At 37.8% G+C, this 20,967-nt stretch overlaps 1 protein-coding gene across 1 annotated transcript in view; it reads right to left on the minus strand.

The window, feature by feature from the left end:
* Positions 1 to 538: 538 nt before the first annotated feature.
* arhgef28a (Rho guanine nucleotide exchange factor (GEF) 28a) overlaps positions 539 to 20,967 on the minus strand; it is an 80,038-nt gene continuing 59,609 nt past the window's right edge. The window contains exons 26-35 of the mRNA XM_028462854.1: positions 20,696 to 20,950; positions 20,534 to 20,610; positions 19,534 to 19,712; positions 19,368 to 19,459; positions 19,100 to 19,285; positions 17,891 to 18,081; positions 16,484 to 16,531; positions 14,291 to 14,788; positions 10,265 to 10,526; positions 539 to 1,768 (exon numbers count right to left, since the gene is read on the minus strand). Coding sequence (XP_028318655.1) covers positions 1,602 to 1,768; positions 10,265 to 10,526; positions 14,291 to 14,788; positions 16,484 to 16,531; positions 17,891 to 18,081; positions 19,100 to 19,285; positions 19,368 to 19,459; positions 19,534 to 19,712; positions 20,534 to 20,610; positions 20,696 to 20,950 — 1,955 coding nt within the window. The 3' untranslated portion in view covers positions 539 to 1,601. The remainder of the gene's footprint in view (positions 1,769 to 10,264; positions 10,527 to 14,290; positions 14,789 to 16,483; positions 16,532 to 17,890; positions 18,082 to 19,099; positions 19,286 to 19,367; positions 19,460 to 19,533; positions 19,713 to 20,533; positions 20,611 to 20,695; positions 20,951 to 20,967) is intronic.

The following is a 20,967-nucleotide window of genomic DNA, read 5'->3' on the forward strand; positions in this document are numbered from 1 at the left end:
ATTTACACTTATTTAGATGGAAAATTAGCTACTTTGCTAAAATTATTTAAAATTGCTAACATGGGACGTTTAGGCATCATAATGTTTACTCACTGTTGTTGTTACGCAATATTATTTTCAATTAAGGAAAAAAAAAAACTAAAATGGATATGATTTCTTTGCAGGTTTTAACTTTTTAACCCTTTTATTATCATTGGGGTCAATTTGACCCCATTCAATGTTTATCATTCAACACAATAATAGTTGACTTTGGTTTTTTTCTTCATATTTAATGTATTTTCCGAATCTGATGAGTACAATTGATTTAGCATAAAATTATTATGATATTTTTTGCACACATTTGTGTTCCTATGGGGTCAAATTGACCCCAAGCTGTTGTAGCTGTGTAAAATGTGTCTATACAGTATGTATAAAAAATATTGTTTGTATATCTGGAGCTGTAACAAAAATAATTTCCTGCTGGGATTATTTCTGATTCTGATGTGACCTTACATTACTATTGACCTGATGGTGGCGCTGTAGGAAAAATTAATACCATCACCACAACCAATAGGATTCATACTCTTGTGGTCATTAATGTTAATTAATTTGGATGAAAACTATTCAACATAAATTAATTCTAATTTAAAACATTTGTCCTGATGGTGGCGCTAGAGAACAGGTTAAGGTTTTATTATAAAGGGCTTATTTACGTATTCAACAATTAATAATAAAGTGCCTGACACAAAAATTTCGTCAACAATTTTCTGAAAATCTTTTTCTTGAGACAAAAATCCCTGGAGTCAGATTGACCCCAGGGATAAAATGTGATAATATAGTGATATTTGAGGATAATAGGGGGATTAATAAGTTAAATACTCAACCAGAAGATGACACAAGGTGAAAAATCACAGATTTAGTCTTTATGTCCCGCAGGGAATTCTTAATGTTGACACCAAATGTGAGGACATGATCCATCAGACAGTTTTTCTTCAGGATGACAAATAATATTTAATCTCAGTGGACCATAAAGGGCAGGAGAGAAAAAACAACACATTATGGCAATTTATCCCACAGGTATTGACCTTATAGGGATAGAAAACCTCCAAATATCTTTATTTTTAGTTCAAAAACTGCTGTTTAAAAGACCTTAGTTGAGCTTTTTTTCACGTCTCTCTTTAAAAACAAATGGGTTCAATATTTCCTTTAAAAACAATGAGAAACAATAAATTAATGCTGCATAATTTAACTGATATGTAATGAATATTGTGGAAAACTTGATTATTTAGTTTATTTTAAGACGCTAACCCACAATAGTCTGATGTTTTACAGGCTTAAGGTTATTTAATCTATGTTTTCAGTGGTAAATGTAATATATTTAGAGCTTGAGGGAAGAAATAAGGCAGAACCATTAAGTGGCATTTACAGGTTTAAGGTCACATATGGCTGGAGGAAAGAAAACGTTTAAAAAATGACCAGAAAAACCAGAAAAAAACCCACTAGTTTCTCAATCTAAGGTGCGTGTGACACTGTCTGTTTTCCGGCTAAAACTCTATGTGACACAGAAATATACATTTCATTTTTAGCAGTTGCTGTTTTTATAAAAACACGTGTGTGAAGTGTCAGAGGTACACAATGGTTTCCTCCTTGCCTTCTTCTCCTCCGCTGTCGTTCCCCATTGAAACCAGTGAACTCAGGACTAGCTGAGGGTCACTGGGATACGGCAGCAGAGGATGGGGTTTAGCTCCGCCTCCTTTAGACGACCACGCCTCCCCGTTAGAGCTGCGATCTGAGTGGGAACAAAAAAAACACGCGTTAAATTGTTTTATATATGAAATGTATCACAAATGTATTTAAAATAAAGAGAAAACATGGAAAAGTTATCGGAAAATTAATAATTAAGTGCCACTACTTCTGCTATCACATCAAAGCTTTGTTTAGATCAACAGTAAAGCTCTGAAATCATAAGATATTCACATTTATCTGGATCAGTAATAATTCACACTTTAAAGTAGAGATGTAACGATTAATCATAAGGCAGTTAAAAATCGATTCATAGGTATCACGGTTCATATCAATACTCTGAAAATTTAGTCGCAGTACAATTTTTAAACAGCAGAGGGCGCTATCTATTTATCCTTCTCTTGTCCAGAAACGTAGGCGGCAGTCAGAATCGCCTACTACTTTTAAACATGTTCATAAATGATTCCTTACCCCTTTAGCACTGAAAGAATATCTGTAATATTACGTGAATATCTGTAAAAGTCACGTTTTTCTATTAGCTCTGTCTGCTAGCACATAGCATCTCTTCTTCACTGCTAGAATATCTGCATGCCAACCGACCACTGGGTTACCAGCGCCCTCTGCTGGTCCAAACAAAAATACATGAAAATACATTTTCAGTTGCACTTTTAAAAAGAAAAATAACTATTGACTTAATTACTCCTCAAAAACACAAGCTACAGCTTATGTATCCTACATTTCATGGTTTACGCATCGTCCGTCTATAGCCAGAAACACCTCTGCATGATGCAGTAGATAGTCCAGTGTTGCAAAAGGTCAAATCTAAATAAGTTTAAATATCTCAAATTAAGGCAATATGCGCTTAATTCTTTAGAAATACATAATTACAATTTTTCACCACATTTCCCTGTTCTGATAGGAAGGGATTTGTAACTTAAAGCCAAATAATCAGAAATTAAATGGGTTAAAAGTGACCAAAAAATGGTGGAAAAGGTGGTGAAATGGGATTTTAAAAACCACAGAAATAGAGAGTGGTCAAAAACAGACAGAAAAAAAGGAAAAAAGGGTTTAAAGTGTCAATATTGGAACAATTGGTTTAAACTGACAAATAATGGGCATGAGAAATGGTGAATGTGGTTAAATTGGCAAAAAATAAACATGAAATATGGTGAAAAGAGGTTAAAAGTGACTAATGAGTCAACATATGTGACATTAGGTGGAAAAGTGGTGGAAAGCGTTTATAAATGCTGAAAATGTCTTGAAATTGAATACATGTGTCGAAAAGGAGAAGTGACAGAAAAGGGAGTAATGTAGTAAAAATGCATTAAAAAAACAAGAAAAAGTGATGAAAACAGGTTAAAATATGGAAGTTTAATGTAGTTACAGAAAAAGGGTAAAAATAAGCAAATATGGGCTCAAATCGTTTAAAAAATATATATATATTCTTAGTTTCTTTTTTTAAGCCATCTGGTGAGGCCCCAAATGGGGTCCTGACCCCAAGATTGAGAACCCCTGGTTTAGTTAGACTCTGAGCCAAAGGTTATGGGTTCTCTGGGATTTCATTCATCAACCTTTTGACTTTAAACACCAATGGTTTTACCTCCTGACAAACTGTCGTAATTTCCCCATCTATGAATCTATCTATTTATGATTCTATTTATTTACGTTTTTTAATTAAGGCTCCTGTGTGGCGATAAAACAACTTTACGTGTGCGGTTAAATCACGGCGATATACGGCACCCATCGTGAGTTGTTAAAGCACGTGTATAAAATATTTTCACAACTCTGAATCTACACCTTAATTAAATACAGCAGCAGCAGCAGAGTTTGTTTTCTTATCTTTATTTTATTATTTCAATCCCATCTGTTTTATTGTTGCTGACAGTTTGATAATGAATGTAAAGCTCATAAATGGCTAACGCAGCCCAGGGCTTTACGCCTACAGCAGAGTGCACAGTGAGCTGTATGTGGACCCATGGCTCTGAAACCCTGGAGGTGTTCATCTGCAACATGTCGTCAGATCTCTACGTGATGTTTCATAAATCGAAACACAAACTAAATAGAAGCTATAAACTAACGTTGACGGTGGCACAACTACAGAAAACCTGTAGGTTTTAACATCATACTGACAAATGATAGTGTCATTTTGTATTATAATGTTAATTTATTCTTCTTAAAGTATCTATGTTTATTAGACAAGTTAATAGGTAGACAAAAATGGTCCAAAAACAGTCAAGAGTGGGGAAAAAATGGGCAAATAAAGAGAAACAGGTGGTATGTAATGGCAAAGGGAAGCTTTAATGGGCAAAATGTGGCCAATAATAGTGAAAAAGAGCAAAATGTAGAGAAATAAGATACAAGTGGTGTTTATTGAGAAAAAGTTAGTTTATTTGAATGAAAAGTAACCAAAAAAAAATCAAAAAAAGGACAAAAATTTGATAAAAATGTCAAAAAAACTTGCAAAAATGACAAAAACTTGGTAAAAAGGGATATTTATTGGAAAAAGGAACTAAAGTCTGAAAAAAAGCATCAGAACTTTATGAAAAGTGACGAAAATGAACCAAAAACAGTCAAGAGTGGGGAAAAAATGGGCAAATAAAGAGGAACCAGGTGGTATTTAATGGCAAAGGATAGCATAAATGGGAAAAATGTGGCAAACAATTGTGAAAAAAGGTAAAAATGTGGAACAAAAAGAGGCAAAATTTAGAAAAGAAAAAAAAGTTTTTTGGAGCTATTTTGTGTATTTATGTGTGTTTCTAGAGTCATGTTGTGTATTTTTGTTGTTGTTTGGTCTATATTTCGGTCATTTTGTGCATTTTTGAAACCATTTTGTGAATTTGTGTGTTTCTGAAATTCATTTTGTGTATTTATGTTGTCGTTTTGTGTATTTTTGAAGCCATTTTGTGTATTTTTGTTGTTGTTTTATACATTTCTGTCTATTTGTGTATTATTGTGTGTTTTTGTTGTTATTTTCTGTAATTTTGTGTGTTTTTTGTAGTCATTCCGTGTGCTTTTGGAGCCACTTATTGGTTGTATTTATAGTATATTGTCTGTATTTTTGTGCATTTGGAAGAAATTTTGTGCATTTTTTAAGCCATTTAATGCAGATGTGTGTCTTACGTAAGTCACTTTGTGTATTATTGTGTTGTCATTTTGTGTATTTTTGTCATTGTGTGTGTTTCTGTAGTCATTCTGTGTGTTTTCAGAGCTACTTTGTATATTTTTGGTTGTATTTATGGTATATTTTCTGTATTTTTGTGTGTTTCTTTAGTGTGTTTTTTTTTGTTATTTTATGCATTTAAGCTTTGAGGGCAGCACAAAAGTAGACTGAGGGCCATATGTGGTCCCTGGACCACCAGTTGACCATGTCTGCACTAGACATTAGAATCACAGAGCGACCCTTAAAGCCTGACTACAAAAATAAAACAATGCTAATAAATACGGTAGCGTTAAAACAATATTAATTACTGTTTTTCAATGAAGTTCTTCAGTTTTCTTAAAGGTTTACATCAACTTTAAAATATTTGATTTAAAAAAAAAAACTTTTTCATTTGAATTTCCCATATGGGAATAATATTATCCATCTCACTGCTGCAGCATTGTGTGTATATACATATACTGTATATATATATTCTGCTGCTGCTGTATATCTCTCATCCTTTATAGTGAAGTGACAACGTATTCCAACGCGTTACAAACGACGTGCATTCTTGTATACATACTGTAGTATACATACTTCCTCTCTCACCTCCTCACAGGAAGAGCTGAGCAACAAATCCAACAAACACAACCTGCATAACTTCACAAACACCAGCAGCTGCTTCCCTCAGATTACAGTAAAGCATCATCAACACATTATGGAAATCCAGTGAATTAAAAAGAGCTGCGCGTGCAGGAGAACCTTCACAGGTAAAGGATTAGCAATGAATTAGCATTAAAAAGAGATTCTTTCACCGTTTCATGTGGAAAAAATACAATTTACACGTTTGTTCATGTGATCCAGAACAGGAAGACATGGACAATAAAGAGCATGATATAGATATAAATCAGGAGTGTCAAACTCTTTTTTGCAATAGATGAAAGGTAGTGGCAATATTATTTTAATATGTGGAAATTAAGTCAGATAAACTGAGGATGGAGCAGGATTTTTAGAAAAACTAGGTTTGTTCCAACAATTGAAAAGTTAAAATGACTTGAAAACTGGAAACTGATGCGAATAGCGTTGAGTTTGATTGAATTTGTGACAAATTGAATAAAACTCAACTTGAATAATTGTAAAGTTCTACTTCCAAATAAATCTGTTGAAATGTTGTGCTTTTTAAAAAGTGTATTATTTTACATGGATGCCAAAATCTATATTTGGATATGATAGTGATTTGAAATCACTCCCAATTTCTGGTTAATTTCAATAAATAATTTGCATGAAAAGTTTCTATTTTTCAATATTGTCAAAATTCCTGAATTTAAGTTTTGCTGGAAATTATTATTATTTTATGCTCCTTTGCAACCCTACTGATATATCACAATTAAATTATTTGGTCATTTAACATTTTCAGCCGCACGACCCCCAAAAATAAAGGATTATTTATTAATCTGAATAATATCCACTGTTATCCAGGAAGTTTATTATTATTTGCTCAATAATACATAGTCATCTTAAAGATGTAAACCATTGTTTTAATCAAAACTAAAATGGGTTAAAAGTGACCAAAAATGGTGGTGAAATGGGATTTTAAAAAAACACAAAAATTGGTTAAAAGTTGCAAATTAGAGTGGGCAAAAACGGACAAAAAAAGTGGTGGAGAAAGGTTTAAAAAAAAAGTAGGAAAAATTAGCTTATAATGGCAAATAATGGGAATGACAATTTGTGAACTGGCAAAAAATAAGCATGAAATATGGTGAAAAGATGTTAAAAGTGACAATAATGAGTCAACATATGTGACATTAGGTGGAAAGAGTTTTTAAGTGCTGAAAATGTTTAAAATTGGTAAAAACGTGGAGAAAATGCATTTAAGTTTGATGTAGAATTGTCAGAAATGGGAGTAACGTAGCAAAAATACATTAAAAGGAGACAAAATAAGGCAAGAAAAAATAATGAAAATAGATTAAATATGGAAAGTTTGGTGTAGTTACAGAAAAATGGGCTCAAATTGTCAAATGAGTTCCTTGGATTCTGGATTTGGCCCCCAGGGTCTTGAGCTGTGATAAAGATGTTTGAGGTGAAACGTGAATAATGACAGATTCTCTGTTTAAGATGATGCTGTGGATCAGATATATCAGCTTGTTAACGAATGACTCAAGTTTCCCTGAGTCATTCGTTAAAGAGGAAAAGGTTAATAAGACGATCAATGAGTAACGGATGGAAGGAAAACAACAGCAGGAGCCGTCATTTTATCTGCTGGTTATCAATAAACGAGAGACGACGTGATAACAGAGCTGAGACTCATTCGTGTGTGTGTGTCCCCCCCCCTCCTCCCACTTCCTGTCCTTTCACCTGGCGTGATGACAAGTCACGCTGTAATGAGTTCTGTAAAGATTTTTCCAGATCGATGTTCCAATCAGTCAAACCGCCGTGATTCACACGCTGTTGTCTACGGAGAGCCAAAACATTGATTTTCCTCTTTCCCGTTGGCAGGCGAAGGCCCCCAGACCACTGATGGTGTGTGTGTGTGTGTGCGTGTGCGTGTGCGTGTGTGTGTGCGCGTGTGTGTGTGTGCGTGTTCTTTCTCAGACTCAGGGTTTGTTTGCGTTCTCACAGGTAACAGATCTCCTGTTTCTGCTGACGAGGTGATAACATGACGGACTGTTGTTAAATGCAACACTGAGCCATGACCTCATACATGGTTGTCATAACATCATCAAACAGTGACGATGAAGGTGATTTAGTTACTGAGCTCGTTTAAAAACTCAAAGATTCACCATCGCCAAAAACAGCTGACGAGCAGCCAAGTCACAATAGGAACACAAATAAAACAATTTCATTTCTTTGTTTGGCTCTAAAATATTAAAATATGGAGGTAGATTTATGTCTTTATAAAGACAAATGTACTACCCATATTATAATATGGCCCAAATACAAAAAAAATTACTTCAATCAAAAAAAAGGGGCGGGACTAATACGTTTATACTTCCACCCACATCTTTTGAACACAAAAGTATGTGTATGGAACAGTAGTGTGTGTATGGAGCCGTAGTGTGTGTATGGAGCCGTAGTGTGTGTATGGAGCAGTAGTGTGTGTATGGAGCAGTAGTGTGTGTACGCAGCAGTAGTGTGTGTATGGAGCAGTAGTGTGTGTATGGAACAGCAGTGTGTGTATGGAGCAGTAGTGTGTGTACGCAGCAGTAGTGTGTGTATGGAGCAGTAGTGTGTGTATGGAACAGCAGTGTGTGTATGGAGCAGTAGTGTGTGTATGGAACAGTAGTGTGTGTATGGAGCAGTAGTGTGTGTATGGAGCAGTAGTGTGTGTATGGAGCAGTAGTGTGTGTATGGAGCAGTAGTGTGTGTATGGAGCAGTAGTGTGTGTATAGAGCAGTAGTGTGTGTATGGAACAGTAGTGTGTGTATGGAGCAGTAGTGTGTGTATGGAGCAGTAGTGTGTGTATGGAGCAGTAGTGTGTGTATGGAGCAGTAGTGTCTGTATGGAGCAGTAGTGTGTGTATGGAGCAGTAGTGTGTGTATGGAGCAGTAGTGTGTGTATGGAGCAGTAGTGTGTGTATGGAGCAGTAGTGTGTGTATGGAGCAGTAGTGTGTGTGTATTAGTATGTGTATGGAGCAGTAGTGTGTGTATGGAGCCGTAGTGTGTGTATGGAGCAGTAGTGTGTGTATGGAGCAGTAGTGTGTGTATGGAGCAGTAGTGTGTGTATGGAGCAGTAGTGTGTGTATAGAGCAGTAGTGTGTGTATGGAACAGTAGTGTGTGTATGGAGCAGTAGTGTGTGTACGCAGCAGTAGTGTGTGTATGGAGCAGTAGTGTGTGTATGGAACAGCAGTGTGTGTATGGAGCAGTAGTGTGTGTATGGAACAGTAGTGTGTGTATGGAGCAGTAGTGTGTGTATGGAGCAGTAGTGTGTGTATGGAGCAGTAGTGTGTGTATGGAGCAGTAGTGTGTGTATAGAGCAGTAGTGTGTGTATGGAACAGTAGTGTGTGTATGGAGCAGTAGTGTGTGTATGGAGCAGTAGTGTGTGTATGGAGCAGTAGTGTGTGTATGGAGCAGTAGTGTGTGTATGGAGCAGTAGTGTGTGTATGGAGCAGTAGTGTGTGTATGGAGCAGTAGTGTGTGTGTATTAGTATGTGTATGGAGCAGTAGTGTGTGTATGGAGCCGTAGTGTGTGTATGGAGCAGTAGTGTGTGTATGGAGCAGTAGTGTGTGTATGGAGCAGTAGTGTGTGTATGGAGCAGTAGTGTGTGTATGGAGCAGTAGTGTGTGTATGGAGCAGTAGTGTGTGTATGGAGCAGTAGTGTGTGTATGGAGCAGTAGTGTGTGTATGGAGCAGTAGTGTGTGTATGGAGCAGTAGTGTGTGTATGGAGCAGTAGTGTGTGTATGGAGCAGTAGTGTGTGTATGGAGCAGTAGTGTGTGTATGGAGCAGTAGTGTGTGTATGGAGCAGTAGTGTGTGTCATTGTCAAATATAATGTAATCGTAAGAGTTCTTATTATTACAACTCCTTTGTCCTGTAACTCCTCCTATTCTATTAATGCAGCACTAATGACACGTATGTCATCATCTCATAGGGACAATGTTAAGGATGTGCAGTCGACCTTTTTTGGAGCCAAAGAACAATGTCAAGGTCAAGATCTCGTGAAGCGTCAAAGACAGAAATTTTCCATATCTCTACCAATATTTATTGTACAAGTTTGATGCTTACATTTATGAAAAGCTCATCTCAAGTGGAGCATTTTATTTCATTGGACCGAAGCTGTACGACCTACCAGTAAAAAGATCAGTAGGGGTCAAAGTTCATGACGTGACAAAAAAAAAATATATATTTTTTTTTTCTTTTTTTCCTTATAACTTGGCCACAAATTGAGATACAGTACTCAGACTGGTACCATTGAACGACATTTCCTTTCAATGTGTGACCTTGACCTTCAAGGTCATATTTAAATGTTATAGTCAGTGAGACTGCATTGTTACTATCAATGTAATCAGTAGAAAGAACAAACGTGTCAACAAATAGACATTTTTGCCAATTTTTTCAAATGGCAAATAGCAAAAAGTTGCTAAATTAGCAACACTACACAACGTTCCACTGCTTGGCAACGTTGTGTACACTACATACAAATACCATGTGAAAAATTATTATTATTTATTTATTTCTAAACTAAAAAAAAACAATGATATACTGGTCACTGCCCAGAACTAAACTAACACACACTAACTTATTTTACTCATAAAAGTTGGAATTACCTTAAAAAAAGAAAACTTCCCACAAATATGATTGTAACTGAAGGAATCTTGCATGTTCTCCATGAATGTTTTGCTTATATAAATCTAATTCTGTTTCTTTGCTTTCTAACCCAACGTGTTGTGATGTGACTCTTACCACTGACTGTGTGCTGGATCCTCCCTACAGGGCTGTAGAACACCCCTCTGTCTGGGAGCCAGCCCTGACAGTGGGGGTCCTGGCCCTGGGGGGCCTTAGCCACGGGGGACTGTCTGCTGTTGGATCTGGCCAGCAGGGTGTTCAGACTATTGTGGTCATTCCTTTTGTTGCAGGTGTGGTGGCGGTTATTGGTCAGAGCCGCTTCGTTCACAAACACAGAGTCGGTACCGGCGCGGCCCCTGGTAGGAGACGGAGTGGAGGCCTGAAGGGGAACGGAGACGGAACGTTTATGTTGGCAGATCAAAGATGGACGTAGAGAGAACAGGAAGCAAAGATAAAAGGGATTTAAATGGTCGCTTGGTTTCTATACTTTAGCACTGATAGATCATTTAAATGCACTGGATCACACCATAGGAATCTTAGACTAAGTGCCAGTTAAAGGAACGGGAGGAGCAAATCATATGAATTCTACCAACATTTACTGTTTATGAATTTTTACAAGCAGGAGAATTAGTGGCAGAAAATAAGGCTTCAGGTCTTAAAGGGATCCTACACTGTTTTTACAAATGTGTAAACCTCTTATTTACCGTGAGAGGATCAAAACGCGACAATTCCAACTCTGTAGATTGGTAGGAAACAATGAAGCAGAGAAGAAGAGCTTTCCTAAAGGGTCCTTTACTCCCCCTGTGGGAGGTTTACATCTGAATCTTTAACTTTTCCTGGTTTTTTAGAGCAACCAAAAGCAGCACAAGTTGTCATTTTGACTGAAAAAGCTGCTAAATCATCTAAAAAGTTAGTAAATTACCTAAAAATATTTTATACACACATACACACAATATACAGTACATATAATACACCTATATGTAGTATTATATGTCTGAAAAGGGGTAGGAATAAGTCAAATTACTTTAATCCTACCTCATCGCCAATATTTAATAATCACATCTTATAATCATTATGAATTTAAACAAAGTAAGAGGGAAAAGTAGTGAAATGTGATTTTAAAAACCACATAAATTGGTTTCAAGTTGCAAATTAGAGTGAACAAAAGGGTTCAAAGTGTCAATATTGGCTTAAAAGTGGCAGAAATTGGGGGTTGGTGTAAAGTAATTTAAAAAGTAAGAACAATTAGTTTAAACTGGCAAATAATGGGGATGAAAAATCGTGAATATGGATAAATTGGCAAGAAATTAGCATGAAATATGGTGGAAAGAGGTTAAAAGTGACAATAATGGGTGGAAAAGTGGTAGAAAGGGTTTATAAGTACTGAAAATGTCTTGATAGTGGAAAAATGTGCAGAAAAGACATTTGAATGTGATGTAGAAGTGGCAGAAATGGGAGTATGTAGTAAAAATGCATCAAAAAAAGTGATGAAAATCACTTTGAATATGACACGTTTGGTGTAGTTGCAGAAAAAGGGTAAAAAAAAATAAGCAAAAACGGGCTCAAATTGTTTTTTTTTAGTTTCTAGAAGGCATCTGGTGACCCTCCTCCCAGTGTCTCGTGACTCCAAATGGGGTCCTGACCCCACGGTTGAGAACCCCAGGTTTAAGTAATAGTCTAATATTGAAGGTTGGTCCCCAGGTAATTTAATTTCACAATGTCAAACGTCCTTGGGAACAAAAACAAAACAAAACAAAACAACCTTTGACTAAAGAAATAAAACAAAAGGATAAAAAGACTGAAGGTGAAAATGTTGCAGTTCTTTTGGTCTTTGCAGCAGGAAGGCTGCACAGCTGCATGTGTGTGTGTGTGTGTGTGTGTATGTGTGTGTGTGTGTGTGTGTGTGTGTGTGTGTGTGTGTGTGTGTGTGTGTGTGTGTGTGTGTGTGTGTGTGTGTGTGTGTGTGTGTGTGTGTGTGTGTATGTGTGTGTGTGTGTGATCCATTCAATCTGACCCTATGAAATCACTGCCCCAGGCTACAACGCTAGCAGAGCCTCGTTCTGATACTGTTGCTATCCCAGCAGCCTCTGCTCTCACTAGAATTATAAATAAGGTGTAAAAAAAAAGAAAAAGTAGAGCGTGGTCATGGCTGGAGTGAAAAGTCCTGAGGGATGTGGGGGGTAAATTAATGATGGGGAGAAGGATATTGCAATCTGAGACCCTCCTTTGTCTGCCTGCTCGGATGTTTTATGCACATCTTCTATTCAGAGTTTCTACCTTTATTTCAACTCAAACAACATAAGAACAGTCCTTTAATTCTCTCTGTAGTGTTCTACTGTAGTGCGTTAGCTGTAAAATGACAATAATTCACGTCCTTTACGGACAGGATTAATGGGGTCCTCGTATTGTGTTGCTCTGGTTTTAATTACTTTGTTGGACCTGGTATCTGCAGCGGTTTATTTAACATCAATCACGTGAATGTTTATTGGTGAACGAAGCTGCTGAAGCGCTGAGACAAATGAGGCTCAAATTACTCTCATAATCGCAGCTCGTATTTCAGGAGGGAATTAAAACAGCTCAGAGAGAGAATGAGTGAAATAGAGAAACTTAGAATATCTGCTTCATCACCTGATGGAGGGAAATTAATCTTTATTATTAGCGATCAAATCAAAACCATTGATTGGACGGTTTGATTACAAGACAATGTCCTACTATCACCCCATATATGCCTTATTATCACCCCATAAACCCTACTGACACAAGTGTACACCCTATTGTGACTTCATATACCCTATTGTGACCGTTATACACTCTACTCTGACCACAATGCACCCTACTATTACCCGATAAACCTTACTATTACCCCATGAACCCTACTATTACCCCATAAACCCTACTATTACCCCAATGCACCCTACTATTACCCCATAAACCCTACTGTCAACCCATAAACCCTACAATTACCCCATAAACCCTACTATTACCCCATAAACCCTACTATTACCCCATAAACCTTACTATTACCCCATAAACCCTGCTGTGATCGCATAAACCCTACTGTCAACCCATAAACCCTACAATTACCCCATAAACCCTACTATTACCCCATAAACCCTACTGTTACCCCATAAACCCTACTATTACCCCATAAACCCTACTATTACCCCATAAACCCTACTGTGATCCCATAAACCCTACTGTTACCCCATAAACCCTACTATTACCCCATAAACCCTACTATTACCCCATAAACCCTACTGTGATCCCATAAACCCTACTATTACCCCATAAACCCTACTGTCACCCCATAAACCCTGCTGTGATCCCATAAACCCTACTATTACCCCATAAACCCTACTGTTACCCCATAAACCTTACTGCCACCCTACTTGTTGTCTTGTGTGTTTTTACTGTCGTTTTGCATTATTTTGAAGTCATTTGCGTATTTTAACTCTTTTTTTTTCTTACAATTTTTATCTCATTTTGCTGTTGTGTGATTTTGGAGACATTTTGTGTATTTATGTTGTCTAGTGCATATTACTGTTACTTTGTATGTGTTTTGGACTCATTTTGTGCATTTGCTTTGGTGGCCGCAGGTTGCCCCCGGACCGCCAGTTGCCAAAGTCTGCCCTAGATTATATATACCTCACTAACGCTGTATATATAGTAGTGCAGACTTATACAGACTTTGATGACATATATGATCTTTGATGGAGATTGCCAGTAAAATTCACTACAGGTACGGTTTTAAAATGATAGCAGTGGTCATTATTAGTGGTTTTAGCGCCCCCTGGTGGCATTTTCAAATACAAATTAACAAATCAGAACACGTGACAATAGTATGTATAGCAAAAGTCATGCATATATCTTCAATGAGAAGATACTTGAAGGAGAAGAACCATTTATTTTGGGATATTTTTTTTGTTTGGTTTTATATATAATAAAATAATATAATAAATAGCAATTTTCCATTCATTTCACATAGTTTTAAGGAATAAATACTATATTGGAATATCTATCGTTATCAGGATATAAATCTACCCGTATTGTGATAGAAAACTTTCTCTACAGCACTAGACCTCAGTGTCCTCGATGCACCTGTTGAGTGATGTTACAAACAGGAAGTACTAAGCCCCGCCCTACCTGTGTCCCGTCCAGAGGGATGACCATGTTGGGGGTCATCAGCGGCAGACTGCTTTGCCTCTCATGTCTCCAGTGGCCCAGACGTTTCCTCTGGTTCTCCAGACTCTGCAGTTCCTTCTCCATGTTCTTCTGTCCGTCCCTGAGTCTCTCCAGGCTCTGCTGGTACTCCTCTAGACGCTCGTCTAGCTCCTTCCTCTCACGCCTCAGCCTCTCGGCCGCCACCTGGCACCGTTCCTCCTGCTCCCCCTGCTGGTTCTGCTTGGCCTGGCACTGCCGCTCCCACGCCTCCTTCTCCTGACGCAGTCGCTCCTGGAGCCGCCTGGCCGCCAACGCCTCCTCCTTCTGCTTCTCCAGGTTACGCTGCTTCTCCTGCTCCTGCAGGGTGGGGCAGCGGGTGCTTGGGTGGTGGGTACGCTGGGCTTTGGGGGAAGAGCTATCGCCATCCTGGAGGAGGAGCTTCTGGACCTCATAGCAGGTGTCCTGGATTGTCACCGCCGCCTGAAAGGGAAAGTAGGAAACCAGAGATGGAAATAAAGGAGATGAAGTCAAGAAAACTTCAAAGGAAACATCAAAGCTCTCAGCAAATTATTATAGTCTTCTTTTTTGAATAATATGTCATTCAAAACATAACATATATCCAATAAATCTTGATATTCCAGCAATATAATGCTGGAATTATTACGCAGAAGTCATGGAAACTTCAAAGGACACATCAAAGTGATCAGCAGACACCTCTGACGAAGACTGGCAGTTGTCAGTTGAAACATGTCCGAAGAATTAGCTGCAAAGGCTAAAGCTGCTCCTTTTATTGTAAAATGGGATTGTCCATGAAATAATAAACTAATAAACAATCAAACAGATCAAAGTAGTTTTCCTAAGGAAAAGTTTTCTGAATAAATAAAACCTTCTAAACATCCATCCATCCATTTTCAGACTCGCTTGTTCCTGTTTTTCAGGGTTACAGGGAAACCTCAACATATTATACAAAAAGAATCTTGCTGGAATTCCCACGCAGAAGTCAAGGAAACGTCAAAGGAAACATCAAAGCGATCAGCAGACGCCTCTGACGAAGAGTGCCAGTTGTTAGTAGAAACTTGTCAGGAGATCAAAGAGGATTTTCTAAGGAACAGTTGTCTGAATAAATGAAACCTTAACATATTATTCAAAAAGAAGACAAAAAGAATCTTGCTGGAATTACTATGCGAAAATCAAGGAAACTTCAAAGGAAACATCAAAGCAATCCCACATTGGAATACTAATGCTTTTTTGTTCTGTTTTTTTATTTTTAGATTTTTGTTCATACTAATGTTCATTTTAAATTATCTATTTATTGTGTTATACATTTCTGAAGCAGTTTGTGTAGTACTTAAACAATGCTGGAAAAGTGTAGCTTTAATTAATCAAAAGTTCATTGTTTTTGGATCGATTCATTTTTCGTCTTTCTCAACTAAACAAGTAAACAAAGCCTTCTTATTGTAAATATGAGCACACAATGCTGAGTTTGTTTTTGTGTGTTATGATCAGATGTAAATTGTTCCAGGGAGAACATGTGTTTATTTGCATATGGGGCGCACCTGTGACACGATTGAGGTTTTGGTCATGATGTCATTTTCATATTCAAAATACTACAACCTTCCTTGTTTATGAACTGGAAACCACCGTGATATGGGAAAAAGCTGCGAAATGATCTAAAATGTTCCTCATCTGTAACCAAAAAACATTCTGGCAAATATTTTGTGAGTGAATTCAGTAAAAATAGTATGAACAAAAGTGGTTTACATCCACATCGTCAACTTTTCCTGTTTTTTTTTTTGAGCAACCAAAAGCAGCACAAGTTGTTATTTTGACCTAAAAAGCTACTAAATGATGTAAAACGCTGCTAAATAATCAAAAAAGAAGCTAAACGATCTATAAATCAGGTTAAACGCTTCACTCCAATAGAAAACAATGGGCCGTGTGACATCATCAATCACGTGATTTCAAGATGGAGGAAAACAGGCTCTAAACTGTAAAGTAGTCCTGTTTTTAAAAGGCAATTAAATGAATACGGTGCATAATAATGTGTTTTTCTGGGCATAGATCTACTAATAAGTAATAAGATTTTAGCCAAACTTGTAAAAACAGTGGAAGATCCATTTAAGTGACTCCTGTCAACACATTTATTAGTAAATAGAACATTGTAGAAGCTCTTACCTGTAGACTGTACAATAGCTGAGTCAAGTTTTGGACACTTTGGCCGACCTGAAAAAATACACACACACACACACAATAGTGATAAATGTGTCAGTATTTAACACACAATAGCACTGCTGTGTAATCAGCTGCACTGGAACACAAAAACACAACAAGAATTCCTGACAAAAAAAACCTAGTGGTGGTACAGGTGTGCCCCCTGGAGGCTGCACACTGCACTACATCACTGTGAGAGGAAAAACATTCTGGTTGGGATCATTTGACTCAAACAACCTCACTGTAGTAGAGCAACATTCTCAGACTCACGACATGTTCTTTTCATCATAAACCCATCAATGATTCATGACGTTAAGAATGAAATGTAACTCTTGAGAAACGTGGTAAATTACTAACACAACTGTTGGCAATCTTGGGCCGCACATCTGTGCAGATGTGAAGTCCAGACGCAGCCTGAAAAGAGGCTCTACGGACAAACCATTACAGCCGTAACGTAATGGGACCATTACATTAATAATGATAAAACTTACGATAAATAAAAACAATGAATAAATTAAAAAAACTATTCCCAACTTAAAGTGTAAACAGGTTCCTTACAAACACAAATTGAACTAGGTAAGACCAGTATTCGCAAGACGAACACATACTTGGCAATTTGATAAAAAATGGCAAATAGAAGTGTTCATGTGAAACACATCTTATTGTGTGTATGTTGTTGACTAATGTCCCTTTATGTTGTTCTTTTTACTAATTAAATTGAAAGTAATAATGCAGGAAAAACAGAAGACTGACCTTGACCTTAACAGTGACCTTGAGTGAAGGTCAAGGTGACACATTGAAAGAAAATGTTGTTCAATGGTACCAGGCTGAGCACTGTACCTCAATTTGTGGCCAAGTTATGGGAAAAAAATAATTTTTTTGTGACGTCATGAACTTTGACCCCTACCGATCTTTTTACTGGTAGGTCGTACAGCTTTGGTCCAATTAAATAAAATATTCCACTTGAGATGAGCTTTTCAGAAATGTAAACATAAAACTTATACAATAAATATTCGTAGAGATATGGAAAATTTTGGTTTTTGACACTTGACACAACCTTGACCTTGACTTTGACATTTTGGCTCCAAAAAAGGTCGACTGCACATCCTTGACATTGTTCCTATGAGATGACATACGTGTCATTAGTGCTGTATTAATAGAATAGGAGGAGTTACAGGACAGTGAAATAATTAAAAAAAACAAACCCAGAACTCTCGTAAACAGGTTTTTTAGTGACGTTCTTGGCTAAATTAAGGGGTCATTTAAATTTCGTCATCAATAAGAATTTTCCAAACCCATTTTCATATCACAACTTCAGTTTATCTCCGTGGTAACAGAGATAATGTGAGATAAACACACTGAGCTGCTGACCTTTAAGTCAATGTCACTAAGATGAGCTGAAGGCTGAAGGACAACGCCCTCGCACCAGTTCTCCTCGTGGGCCTCGGGGTTCTCAGGAGACGTCTCGGATGAGTCGGATGTGAGTTCACTGATGGGAGGAGGAGGGTCCGCATCCAGGGACGACGAGATTTTAGAGGACAACACGGACTTCAAATTTACAGCTGCAAAACGTCAACAGGAGAGAAAGAAGAGGATGAAGAACCAAGGCCGACATTGATTTCTAGAACTGTAAACATAACATTTATTGAATAAAGACGTGTAAATGTTTGACACATCGTGGAAGTTTCAGGGCTTTTCAGTGAACCAGAAACTGGACATGTTGCCTCACGTGTGTGTGTAAATCATACATAAAGTATGTAAAGTGTTGACAATATCAAGGCAATAAGTGACAGACATCAGTCCCTGCAGGATTTTGTCTTTTAAATTTCATTGATTTTGTGACAAAACTCAATTATTTAGTAATTTAGACAAAAATTCACATTTTTTTTTCTATCTTTTTAACTTTCTCCTACTTGTGTGATTGTAATTGATCCAGTTTTACATTATTAATCCATATAAACAAATAGATACTTCTTTAAATGTAGTTTAATGTTCACTTCTAAACTTTGGTTATTCTTTTCTTTAATTTGTCAATTTATCACTGTAATTAAATAAAAATGAAATGTGTTTTTAAACCAGAATTTTATTTTGAAAATATGTGAAGTGGACACAGGCAGAGCTTTTTCTTTTATTATTGTTTTCATCTATTTTTTAATTTAATGTTTTAAGATGAAGATCCTGAAGAAGTGCAATCTTTTTTTAAGACAGCAAAGCATTTTTTGTTATTGCAATTAAAAACATGTATTTATTTAAATACATTTATTTATTTTTTAATGTTATTATTGTTAGTTTTTAAACTCTATATATTGTTTATTTTAAAACTCTTGCTGATGTTATAATGTTTTAATATTTATTTTTAAACTCTCTAATGTGTTTATTGTAAATATATCAACAGTTTCATGTTTTCTGCTCTTTTCTGTCGTGTAAAACACATTGAGTTGCTTTGTGTTTAAATACATTTGTCGCCTAAATCTGAAATGAAACCATTTGTAATTGATCTTTGATAGCGGACAAAGTGCTGAAATTAATTTGCAACAAATTAAAAAGTAAAGTTCATTAAAAATCTATACAGTATCTCACCCTCCTGCAGTGCCTTGCTCAGCAGCGTGGCAGCCTGTGGCGGCTCCTCAGACAGGACCTGAACCATCAGTCTAGGTTGGGTGGGCGGAGCCTCCGTCCTCCCACTCAGAACAGAGAGTTCAGAGTAGATGTGAAGCTTCTCCTCCAGGCAGGAACAGATCTGCTGGTCCACGTTCATCAGACTCTCTGTGCACGAGTTTCAACCATTAATACGTGTGTACGTATCACATGGGTTTCAAAAATGAGCTTTAAATGGACATTTTATCACCTTGAAACTTGTGGATCTTGATAGAACGAGCCTCAGCAGCTCGTTTCTCCTCCTCAGACTCACTAGTGTACTCCTCTTCCTCCTCTGGGCAGCTGAACAGAAAACATCATCACACTACAGTAGCTTCCATCTACACACACACACACACACACACACACACACACACCTCTCCACGGCCTCTCTGATCAGTCTCATCCAGGTGTTTCTCTCCTCTTTAGACGACGTGTGGACTTCGTACATCTCAGGTCCAGCAGCCGAGGCGCTGATCAGAAACATTCCTCTCTCTTCGTTTGCAACTTCACGAACTATTAACTTCTGCAGAGAAATGACCGGAGGTTTCTGGTCCTGGAACGACACAAACACACTCATGTTTCACCAACGTTTCACTGTTTGAATGACTTTTTTATACGTGGCCCCCTAGAGGGCGACGAAGGTGCTGCAAGTGGGAGACGTTTTATTCAGGGTTCTCGACAGCGTGTTTGAGCATTGGGGTCCCCTACACTGTGATTTTGAACCTGGTCCCTCCCTGGGGCAGTGGGGCATGGGTGGGGGTGGGGTCAGTACATTGGTGGAGGGCCTTGGGGTCAGTGGCGGGGTGCGCTGGGTCATCAGCTTCTTGGAGCTTCCTCAGGTGTGAGTGTGGGGGGAGGTGGCTGCCTCTCGGCCTGGGGTCTCTGAGGCGTGTGGGGGGTCTGCTCCAGTCTCACTGCGTCTTCAGGCCAGGGGCGGTGCTTGGGTTTGCAGAAGCTGTTCTTGCACAAATATTGATCATGGATGCACTGTCTGTGGGATAAACTCGTACTGAGCTTAACCTTAGACACGTTAATCTAGTTCATCTCTGCTGACCACCAGAGGCGGGGCTTAAAGCACTGAATGTTCCTTTAGCACACATGCTCACACTGAAATCATGTTTTGAATTTTATTTCTTTTTGCTTTTAAGTTGTATATATATATATATATATATATACATATATATATATATATATATATATATATTATTTTTTTTTTCTTTTTCGAACAAACAACAATTTAATACCATAATAACTAAAATATACAATAATGCCAAAAATAATCCCTAAAAATCCTTCTTCCCTTCCTCTTTATGTTTTTTGTATTTTAATACATGGAAACGACCTTATTACTGTGTTAGTGTTCTAGATACGTACCACAGCTGCAAACGTGTACTTCTGGTCTTTCTCCTGTAGAAATATGAGTGCGTCTGTGAGGAGCAGAGCCAGGACGTCTAAAATAAATATAAAAAACGACAAACATGTGAGCACGTCATTCATTTACAGGAAGTGACCACACGTGACTCCTCCTCCTCAGACCTTTGAGTCGACCCGTAGCGGTCTTCCACAGCAGCAGACCCTGGTGTTTCAGCCTCTGTCCTGTTCTCATCATGTCCTGCTTACGGAACGTGTGTCCGTTCTTCAGTTTGGCCGCGCTGCGGTTCTCCATGCGGTTCCAAACCTCCTGGAGCTTCTGGTGCTGCTCGTGTTCGTTGACCTTGAGATCCACCGCCGCTATCACCTCCCGAATGTGAACCAGAGCTTTGGAAATGTCAGCGTGTTCCTCTGTTGATCCTGATAAAGAAAAGAGA

This window comes from Gouania willdenowi, chromosome 12 (assembly GCF_900634775.1).
Source record: "Gouania willdenowi chromosome 12, fGouWil2.1, whole genome shotgun sequence".
Lineage (NCBI taxonomy): Eukaryota > Metazoa > Chordata > Actinopteri > Blenniiformes > Gobiesocidae > Gouania > Gouania willdenowi.